The sequence below is a fragment of the Coccinella septempunctata genome, chromosome 6 (genome assembly GCF_907165205.1).
Source record: "Coccinella septempunctata chromosome 6, icCocSept1.1, whole genome shotgun sequence".
In the NCBI taxonomy this organism is placed as follows: Eukaryota; Metazoa; Arthropoda; class Insecta; order Coleoptera; family Coccinellidae; genus Coccinella; species Coccinella septempunctata.
Window position 1 is genome coordinate 2853647 of NC_058194.1, and position 11863 is coordinate 2865509.

At 37.6% G+C, this 11863-nt stretch overlaps 1 protein-coding gene across 1 annotated transcript; it reads right to left on the reverse strand.

Annotated features, from left to right (window-relative positions):
- Positions 1-3824: 3824 nt before the first annotated feature.
- Positions 3825-4778, reverse strand: LOC123315423 (histone-lysine N-methyltransferase SETMAR-like). Its single transcript, XM_044901111.1, has one exon. The coding sequence runs from the start codon at positions 4776-4778 to the stop codon at positions 3825-3827; it is 954 nt and encodes a 317-aa protein (XP_044757046.1).
- Positions 4779-11863: the final 7085 nt, after the last annotated feature.

Consider the following 11863-nt stretch of genomic DNA (forward strand, 5'->3'; position numbering starts at 1 on the left):
TGCTGGGGTGAGTTCACGCCATTTGAAGAATGGCGTGCTCTTGGGGTGATTGTTTCGTCCCACTGCTAGGGTCGGACTCATCAGGTAGGTTAATGAACCCTAGCAGCTACCTACAACAATCGCCGAAGCAGCGTAGTTTGTGCCTGCTATAAACGCCGGTTACGTCGAGGGTATAGAGTGTTGCGTCGCCGGTGGCGCCATCGTTTGGCGTATGCTGCACCGCAATAGACGTATAATCTACCCTGTGATCGCAACCGTCGTGCGCAGTGATGCCATCGTTTGGCTACCCTTGGTACCATCATGGTGAGATGAAGTATTCCACAACATGGGTACAACTACGCCGCCACATTTTCATGATAAACTTTGAAATATCTGACTTTGTTTAAAATAAAATCGAATTAATTGTTTTTCCATTTTTCATTTTCCAGTTCACTTTGAACTGCTCTCTGGAGTGCAATTCTCTATTGAATCATCAACTGTTAGGTTTGGTTGAATCAACAAAGTAAGTATCATACACTCCATATCCTAAGACAGTAGTTGAACTTCCTGATTTTCAGGCAGAAGAGCAAATAGGTCATTTTAGGGGGGTCTAAGCCCTTGCTCATTTTTGACCCAAAAAATCGAGATTTTCGATATTTAGTTTTTGAGCTGGAATGGAAGCCTTATCAATGCTGATTACGAAACCGGAAATCCCAATTGGATCAGACGAATATAACAAGAGATATTGCAGATTGAAATTTTCAACTTTCGAAAAATGACATTTCCAAAATGAAGATCTGAACGGTGAGAGGAAGGCTTTCGAGAATACTCGCAATGGATTCAGCTTATTTGAAAACCTTTATTTTCATGATAAACTTTCAAATATCTGACTTTGTTTAGAAAAAAAATCGAATTCATTGTTTTTCCATTTTTCATTTTCCAGTTCACTTTGAACTGCTCTCTGGAGTGCAATTCTCTATTGAATCATCAACTGTTTAGTTTGGTGGAATCAACAAAGTAAGTATCATACACTCCATATCCTAAGACAGTAGTTGAACTTCTTGATTTTCAGGCAGAAGAGCAAATAGGTCATTTTAGGGGGGTCTAACCCCTTGCTCATTTTTGACCCAAAAAATCGAGATTTTCGATATTAAGTTTTTGAGCTGGAATGGAAGCCTGATCAATGCTGATAACGAAACCAGAAATCCCAATTGGATCAGACGAATATAACAAGAGATATTGCAGATTGAAATTTTCAACTTTTGAAAAATGACATTTCCAAAAAGAAAATCTGAACGGTGAGAGATATGCTTTCCAGAATGCTCGCAATGGATTCAGCTTATTTGAAAACCTTTATTTTCATGATAAACTTTCAAATATCTGATTTTGTTTAAAAAAAAAATCGAATTAATTGTTTTTCCATTTTTCACTTTCCAGTTCACTTTGAACTGCTCTCTGGAGTGCAATTCTCTATTGAATCATCAACTGTTAGGTTTGGTTGAATCAAAAAAGTAAGTTTTATACACTCCATATCCTAAGACAGTAGTAGGACACCCTGATTTTTATGCAGAGGAGCAAATAGGTCATTTTAGGGGGGTCTAAGTCCTTGCTCATTTTTGACCCAAAAAATCGGGATTTTCTATATTTAGTTGTTGAGCTGGAATGGAAGCCTGATCAATGCTGATAACGAAACCCGAAATCTCAATTGGATCAGACGAATATAACAAGAGATATTGCAGATTGAAATTTTCAACTTTTGAAAAATGACATTTCCAAAATGAAAATCTGAACGGTGAGAGATCGGCTTTTGAGAATGCTCGCAATGGATTCAGCTTATTTGAAAACCTATATTTTCATATCAAACTTTCAAATATCTGAGTTCGTTTGAAAAAAAATCGAATTTATTGTTTTTCCATTTTTCATTTACCAGTTCACTTTGAACTGCTCTCTGGAGTGCAATTGTCTATTGAATCATCAACTGTTAGGTTTGGTTGAATCACAAAAGTAAGTATTATACACTCCATATCCTAAAACAGTAGTAGGACACCCTGATTTGTATGCAGAGGAGCAAATAGGTCATTTTAGGGGAGGTCTAAGCCCTTGCTCATTTTTGACCCAAAAAATCGAGATTTTCGATATTTAGTTTTTGGGCTGGAATGGAAGCCTTATCAATGCTGATTACGAAACCGGAAATCCCAATTGGATCAGACGAATATAACAAGAGATATTGCAGATTGAAATTTTCAACTTTTGAAAAATGACATTTCCAAAATGAAGATCTGAACGGAGAGAGATAGGCTTTCAGGAATACTTGCTATAGATTCAGCATATTCGAAATTCTTCATTTTCATGATGAACTTTCAAATATCCGACGTTGTTTGAATAAAAATCGAATTTATTGTTTTTCCATTTTTCATTTTCCAGTTCAATTTGAACTGCTCTCTGGAGTGCAATTCTCTATTGAATCATCAACTGTTTAGTTTGGTGGAATCAACAAAGTAAGTATCATACACTCCATATCCTAAGACAGTAGTTGAACTTCCTGATTTTCAGGCAGAAGAGCAAATAGGTCATTTTAGGGGGGTCTAAGCCCTTGCTCATTTTTGACCCAAAAAATCGAAATTTTCGATATTTAGTTGTTGAGCTGGAATGGAAGCCGGATCAATGCTGATAACGAAACCAGAAATCCCAATTGGATCACACGAATATAACAAGAGATATTGTAGATTGAAATTTGCAACTTTTGAAAAATGCCATTTCCAAAATGAAAATCTGAACGGTGAGAGATAGGCTTTCAGGAATACTTGCTATAGATTCAGCATATTCGAAAACCTTTATTTTCATGATGAACTTTCAAATCTCCGACGTTGTTTAAAGAAAAATCGAATTTATTGTTTTTCCATTTTTCATTTTCCAGTTCAATTTGAACTGCTCTCTGGAGTGCAATTCTCTATCGAATCATCAACTGTTCAGTTTGGTGGAATCGACGAAGTAAGTATCATACACTCCATATCCTAAGACAGTAGTTGAACTTCCTGATTTTCAGGCAGAAGAGCAAATAGGTCATTTTAGGGGGGTCTAACCCCATGCTCATTTTTGACCCAAAAAATATCGAGATTTTCGATATTAAGTTTTTGAGCTGGAATGGAAGCCTGATCAATGCTGATAACGAAACCGGAAATCCCAATTGGATCAGACGAATATAACAAGAGATATTGCAGATTGAAATTTTCAATTTTTGAAAAATGACATTTCCAAAATGAAAATCTGAACGGTGAGAGATAGGCTTTCCAGAATGCTCTCAATGGATTCAGCTTATTTGAAAACCTATGTTTTCATGATAAACTTTCAAATATCTGACTTTGTTTAAAAAAAAATCGAATTAATTGTTTTTCCATTTTTCATTTTCCAGTTCACTTTGAACTGCTCTCTGGAGTGAAATTCTCTATTGAATCATCAACTGTTAGGTTTGGTTGAATCAAAAAAGTAAGTATCATACACTTCATATCCTAAGACAGTAGTAGGACACCCTGATTTGTATGCAGAGGAGCAAATAGGTCATTTTAGGGGGGGTCTAAGCCCTTGCTCATTTTTGACCCAAAAAATCGAGATTTTCGATATTTAGTTGTTGAGCTGGAATGGGAGCCTGATCAATGCTGATTACGAAACCGGAAATCCCAATTGGATCAGAGGAATATTAGGTTGGGGAAAAAGAAATCCATTATTTTTACGTGAACTTCAAGACTTTAATTAACATGTTTTGCATTGTCCGATTTAGGTCAAATATGCACCATTTTGTTCTATAATTTGTTGCCATTTTAATGGTAGCTTCATTATGCCTCTCTCTAAAAGTCTTGGTCCTTATTAGCGAAAAACTCCAGCAATTGATTTTCACACTCTTCCCTTGATGCCAATTTCTTATCACTAAAAAAGTTTTGCAATGCAAGAAAAAGATGGTAATCGCTTGGTGCGAGGTCCGGACTGTATGGTGGATGCATCAAAACTTCCCAACCAAGCTCCTGGAGTTTTTGACGAGTCACTATAGAAGTGTGTGGCCTGGCGTTGTCCTGATGGAACACGACACCTCTTCCGTTGGCCAATTCTGGCCGTTTCTGGTCAATTGCTCGCTTCAGACGGTCCAGTTGTTGACAATAGATGTCTGAATTTAATGTTTGGCCATATGGAAGCAACTCGTAATAAATGATTCCTTTCCAATCCCACCAAACGCAAAGCAGAACCTTCCTGGCCGTTAGTCCCGGTTTGGCCACCGTCTGAGCTGCTTCACCGCGCTTTGACCACGATCGCTTTCGCATAATGTTGTCGTATGTGACCCATTTCTCATCCCCAGTCACCATCCGTTTAAGAAATGGGCCGATTTCATTACGTTTGGCCAAGGCTTCGCAGATGGAAATTCGATCCATCATGTTTTTTGGTGTTAATTGGTGTGGCACCCAAACATCAAGCTTTTTTTTGAACCCAGCTTTGTGCAAATGGTTTAAAACTGTTTTGTGGTCGATCTTTAACTCCTGGGCGATGCTACGACTACTAACATGCCGGTCCACTTCGATGATTTCAGTGACTTTGTCGACATTTTCGACGACGGGCCTGCCTGTGCGAGGGGCATCCTTAACGTCAAAAATACCCGAACGGAATCGACGAAACCAAAATTGCGCGTAATTAGCTGTTACAGTATCGGGACCATAAACACTATTCACATTTTCAGCCGCCTGACTTGCATTTTCGTCTTTATCAAAGAAAAACTGTAAAATGTACCGAATTTTCTCTTTGTTGACTTCCATCTTTAACGCCGTGTAACTCAGAACTGAATGGACAAAACAAAAAACTGCAAACGAATTCTTTTAGTGCGAACTGTTACCTTGACAACGAGCATAAATTTGAAGTTGTTTGATCGATAATTTACGAGATATCGATCACTACAGCCATCTACCGAAAAAATAATGGATTTCTTTTTCCCCAACCTAATATAACAAGAAATATTGCAGATTGAAATTTGCAACTTTTGAAAAATGCCATTTTCGAGATGAAAATCTGAACGGAGAGAGATAGGCTTTCAGGAATACTTGCTGTAGATTCAGCATATTCGAAAACCTATATTTTCTTGATGAACTTTCAAATATCTGACGTTGTTCAAAGAAAAATCGAATTTATTGCTTTTCCATTTTTCATTTTCCAGTTCAATTTGAACTGCTCTCTGGAGTGCAATTCTCTATTGAATCATCAACTGTTTAGTTTGGTGGAATCAACAAAGTAAGTATCATACACTCCATATCCTAGGACAGTAGTTGAACTTCCTGATTTTCAGGCAGAAGAGCAAATAGGTCATTTTAGAGGGGTCTAACCCCTTGCTCATTTTTGACCCAAAAAATCGAGATTTTCGATATTTAGTTTTTGAGCTGGAATGGAAGCCTCATCAATGCTGATTACGAAACCGGAAATCCCAATTGGATCAGACGAATATAACAAGAGATATTGCAGATTGAAATTTTCAACTTTTGAAAAATGACATTTCCAAAATGAAGATCTGAACGGTGAGAGGAAGGCTTTCGAGAATACTCGCAATGGATTCAGCTTATTTGAAAACCTCTATTTTCATGATAAACGTTCAAATATCTGACTTTGTTTAAAAAAAAATCGAATTTATTGTTTTTCCATTTTTCATTTTCCAGTTCAATTTGAACTGCTCTCTGGAGTGCAATTCTCTATTGAATCATCAACTGTTTAGTTTGGTGGAATCAACAAAGTCAGTATCATACACTCCATATCCTAAGACAGTAGTTGAACTTCCTGATTTTCAGGCAGAAGAGCATTTTAGGTGGGTCTAAGCCCTTGCTCATTTTTGACCCAAAAAATCGAAATTTTCGATATTTAGTTGTTGAGCTGGAATGGAAGCCGGATCAATGCTGATAACGAAACCAGAAATCCCAATTGGATCACACGAATATAACAAGAGATATTGTAGATTGAAATTTGCAACTTTTGAAAAATGCCATTTCCAAAATGAAAATCTGAACGGTGAGAGATAGGCTTTCAGGAATACTTGCTATAGATTCAGCATATTCGAAAACCTTTATTTTCATGATGAACTTTCAAATCTCCGACGTTGTTTAAAGAAAAATCGAATTTATTGTTTTTCCATTTTTCATTTTCTAGTTCAATTTGAACTGCTCTCTGGAGTGCAATTCTCTATCGAATCATCAACTGTTCAGTTTGGTGGAATCGACGAAGTAAGTATCATACACTCCATATCCTAAGACCGTAGTTGAACTTCCTGATTTTCAGGCAGAAGAGCAAATAGGTCATTTTAGGGGGGTCTAACCCCTTGCTCATTTTTGACCCAAAAAATATCGAGATTTTCGATATTAAGTTTTTGAGCTGGAATGGAAGCCTGATCAATGCTGATAACGAAACCGGAAATCTCAATTGGATCAGACGAATATAACAAGAGATATTGCAGATTGAAATTTTCAAATTTTGAAAAATGACATTTCCAAAATGAAAATCTGAACGGTGAGAGATAGGCTTTCCAGAATGCTCTCAATGGATTCAGCTTATTTGAAAACCTATGTTTTCATGATAAACTTTCAAATATCTGACTTTGTTAGAAAAAAAATCGAATTAATTGTTTTTCCATTTTTCATTTTCCAGTTCACTTTGAACTGCTCTCTGGAGTGCAATTCTCTATTGAATCATCAACTGTTAGGTTTGGTTGAATCAAAAAAGTAAGTATCATACACTCCATATCCTAAGACAGTAGTAGGACACCCTGATTTGTATGCAGAGGAGCAAATAGGTCATTTTAGGGGGGTCTAACCCCTTGCTCATTTTTGACCCAAAAAATATCGAGATTTTCGATATTAAGTTTTCGAGCTGGAATGGAAGCCTGATCAATGCTGATAACGAAACCGGAAATCCCAATTGGATCAGACGAATATAACAAGAGATATTGCAGATTGAAATTTGCAACTTTTGAAAAATGCCATTGTTGCGACCACGCAAGATTTTATCTTTCAATTATTAATTTGTTTTTTTTTCTATATAAATTTTGTTTTAAAATATTTTCCATTTTCAAATTCAATTCTCTTGTAATATTTTCCAAAGCTTTTCAATTCTTTTCAGTCAAAATCACCTAATTTTAAGTATGTTTCAATCCTCCCCCGTATATGCCTTCAAATTTCTCCTTCATCGATGTGAGAGGAATTCATATGTTCTAAAGACACATGTTAAAAAAAAAAACAATTCAATTCAATTCAAATTCAACTGCGAAGTACTTGTGCTCCAGTGTAATATATTTTCAATATTCTACATTCTTCACAATTTTCAAATTTCGACGACTTCAAACTGGAAGATTTTTCGGCATTCAAACCAGATATAGTGAAACTCTGGCCAGAGCGTGAGTGAAACGAGTTTTCATCTAATTACGAAGATTCATCCAACACCCAAGGTTAAGTCCGGAAAAAAGGTAGGATTTGAAGGTATTTTTAAAAACTTGAGAAATTAAATACAGTCCACTTGATCTCAATCCTCCATATTTGGTCCAATTCGGGCACGGATGCTTAATTTTGGGTGATTTAGTCACAAAATGTCATCAGATGACCCTAGAGAATTAAGAGCTCTTTTAGATAACTTCGAAGAAAATAAGAGGGCACTGCTCAACTTAAACTTGAAAGATTTGTGGAACTTTGTCACAATGCAGATGTTGATGAATCGTATTCATATTTCAATTGCTTCACGTTTCGAACTTTTTCATAATTCATCAAACATACCTACATATGAAGCACTTCATGATTTTCTTTCTAAGCAGTGTCATGCTTTGGATAATGTGAATTTAGGAAAACCGTCCAAAGTTATTCGCAGAAATTACAGTGTCAAAAACACCGCCTCTGCTTCAGCATTCATTTCACAAGCCTCTAAGTCATCAACTCTTACATGTCATTTATGTCAATCGAATCATTTGGTGTACAAATGTCCAAAATTGCTTAGTGTGAATCCTCATCAACGAATGAAACTGATTCAGCGCGAGAGGTTGTGTGTCAATTGTCTCAACAAACACGCGACAGCTAACTGTCAGTCAAAAAATACCTGTTTTACATGTCATCAGCCTCATCATACACTTTTGCATGTAACTCAGACAAATATTTCCAACCTTCAAAATACTGCTGTTAATGCCAACGCTTCTACTTCGACGCAAAATAATAAAGTTGCTTCAATCAATGCAGGATTTTTGTCCTCGGCTTCGAGTGTTCTTCTCGGTACAGCGACAATCAACATTCTAGACAATTTTAATCGTTTTCAGAAATATCGTTGCATCTTAGATTCCGGTAGTATGACGTCGTTTATTTCCCAACTTTGTCTCCAAAAACTAGGTTTCCAAAGTAAAGATTTATCTATCAATCTAAATGGATTAGAATCAATGAGTACAGCTTCGAGACTTGGTTATGTTTCAATCTTTATAACGCCTTATTTCAATACAGACATTTCATTCGATATTGAAGCCATTGTCCTTAAAAGAATTTGTGATAATCTTCCTTCTTCACCCATTTCGTCTTCGTTTTCCTATACATCGAACTTAAATTTGGCTGATCCACAGTTTGCTCTACCTGCCCAAGTCGATTTGCTTCTTGGAGCTGATATTTTTTCGAAGATTATCTTAGATGGTCATATCACTGGAGCCTCTGGCGAACCTGATGCGATAAATACCAAATTAGGTTATGTTCTTATGGGTAAAGTAAACTCTTCTCTTCATAATCAGTCGGTTTCTTCATTCTTTTGTCAATCTTCATCTGAAGATCTTCATCTCCAAATTAAAAAGCTATGGGAGATTGAAGAAGTTCCCAACACATTTCCTGTTTCTCAGGAAGATGCCTTGTGTGAGCAAATATTTTCTGAAACTCACTCAAGAAATGCGGAAGGTAGATTTGTGGTGATGCTGCCATTTAAAATTTTTCCATCTCTTCCTCAATTTATTGGAATAAGAGATCTTGCTCTACGGCAATTCAAAAATTTAGAAAAACGTCTTGTTAAAGATCCTTCTTTATATGATGCATATTGTTCCTTTATGAAAGAGTATCTGGAATTAGGTCATATGGAACCCTGTATTTGTTCTACCGATCCATTCAGTTATTATATTCCCCATCATCCGGTTTTGCGTCCAGATAGTTCGACCACAAAACTTAGGGTTGTCTTCAACGGTTCCGCTCATCCACCTGATCAACAATCCCTGAATGAAGCCCTCTTAGTTGGTCCTAAACTACAACAAGACCTAATTTCCATTCTTTTATCATTTCGTATTCATGCAATAGTATTCACAGCTGATATAAAAATGATGTATAGACAAATTTCCGTTCACCCCGACCATTGCAATTACCAAAGAATATTTTGGCGATTTTCACCTGAAGAAAGTATTCAAGAATATCGTCTTCTCACTGTCACATATGGTTTAGGCCCTTCACCCTTTCTCGCAATTCGCACTTTGAATGAATTGGCGAAATCTGAAAGCACAAAATATCCATTAGCTGCAAAAGCTATTCAAAACTGCACTTACGTTGACGATGTTGTTCATGGCGCTGCTTTATTGGATGAAGCCTTATCTTTACAACAAGAACTGCAAAATCTTCTTGCTCTGGGTGGTTTCCACTTGCGAAAATGGACGAGTAATACTCCTGCCTTGCTGTCTCATTTACCTCCCTCTGACTTGAACCATAGTCCGCGTCACTTTGATGATGAAACTTCAGTTAAGGTTCTTGGGTTACAATGGAATCCCAATTCAGACAGTTTCAAATTTTCAGTTGATTCAAGCAAGAGCGCTTGCACCAAAAGAAATATTCTCTCCCATGTAGCTCGTATATTCGATCCACTTGGTTTTCTATCTCCTCTAACATTTCTTCTCAAATATTTGATTCAGAGAATTTGGCTTATGAAAATTGACTGGGATGATACCCCTTCTTCCGATATAATAAAATTGTGGCAACTTTATTTGAACGAAGTTTCACACATTGAAGAATTAAGTATTCCCAGGCACATTTTGACTAGCGAGTCATCTTGCTATGAGTTGCATTGTTTTGGAGATGCTAGTGAACGAGGTTATTGCTGTGTCATCTATCTTCGGAGTTTCACATTGGATCAGGAGGTTTGTGAAGTTAAATTCGTTATTTCAAGAGCTAAAGTTGCCCCCACAAAGAAATTGAGTTTACCAAGGTTAGAATTGTGTGCTTCTGTATTGGTAGCTAGACTGGCAAAGCATGTCATTCAAAGTTTACAAAGTGAATTAAACATCAAGAAAGTGTCCTACTGGACAGATTCGACAATTGTCCTCAACTGGATTAAATCTTCTCCACTCAAGTGGAAAACTTTTGTTGGCAACAGAGTTGCCCTCATTCATTCCAAGTCATCTCCTCATTCTTGGTTTCATGTTTCATCCTCGGAGAATCCCGCTGATGTTGGTTCTCGTGGTTCTCTTCCCAAGGATTTACTTCAGTGCTCCCTATGGTGGGCGGGTCCCACATTTCTTCGAAACCGTCAGTTTAAACCGGAAATTCAAGAATTCCCTGCTTCTTCTGAAGTATTTGCGGAAGAACGACAAATTTCACTCAATGTAATCCCCTCTCATCATTTAATCGATAATTTGCTCGAGAAACATTCTTCGTTTTCTACATTTTCCCGAGTTCTCGCTTACATTCTTCGATTTTCCCACAATTCTCGATTTTCACACCAAAAAAGGTTCGGTTGCCTTTCCTCAGTCGAGTTACATAACGCTTCACTCCTTGCTGTCAAACATATTCAGTCTTCATATTTCATAGATGAAATGTACAATATTCAAAATAACCGCAAACTTCCAAAGTCATTCCTCAAACTTTCCCCATTCATTGACAGTGAAGGTATTCTCAGAGTTGGTGGTCGACTTCGGCAAGCTCCGCTCTCTTTTTCAAAAAAATTTCCCGCAATTTTGCCCAGTCGTAGCCGATTAACCGATTTGATAATTTCTCATTTTCATCAAACTTATTTTCACGCTGGTCTACAAACCGTCCAATTTTTAATAGCACAACGGTTTTGGATCCTTTCATTCCGTCGCTCCATTAAACGAGTCCTCTCCAAATGCATGACATGTTTCAGACATAATCCACAGTCCTTCCCCCCTGCCATAATGGGCGATCTCCCTCCTTCTCGTGTCTCTCGCCTCAAACCTTTTTCCCATACTGGTGTTGATTTCGCGGGTCCCTTCAAAGTCACTATGAGTAAACACCGTGGAATTCGTGCTTCTAAGGCTTATCTTTGCTTGTTCGTTTGCTTCGCGACAAAAGCTGTACATTTGGAACTTGCTTCTGATTTGACGATGAATACCTTTCTTGCAGCTTTGAAGCGGTTCATTGCTCGTCGTGGGCGTTGTTCCAACTTATATAGCGATTGTGGTACCAATTTTGTCGCCGCTCATAGGTATTTGAACGAACTATTCGCCAAGGCTGCTTCTGCGGAATCAATCACTTGGCATTTCAACCCTGCTTCTGCACCTCATTTCGGAGGTCTTTGGGAGTCTGCAATCAAGTGTGCAAAGATGCATCTTCTTCGAGTTGTTGGAGAGCAGATTCTCACGTACGAGGAGCTTAACACTGTCTTCACTCAGGTCGAAGCTATTCTTAATTCTCGTCCGCTGACACCCGTTAGTAATGATCCCCATGATTTTTCTGCCCTAACTCCAGGCCACTTCCTTACTTTAGAACCGCTGACTGCTCTACCAGAGCAAGATAACACTGCTCTTCCCATCAATAGACTTACACGTTGGCAACTTCTAGAGCGTATGCACCGCGATTTTTGGAATCGTTGGTCCAAAGAATATTTACACAACTTACACCAAAGAAGTAAATGGCAT

What these genes read in the sequence shown, in the direction of transcription:
- LOC123315423 (XM_044901111.1), bottom strand. Translation starts at nt 4,778, where the DNA reads ATGGAAGTCAACAAAGAGAAAATTCGGTACATTTTACAGTTTTTCTTT.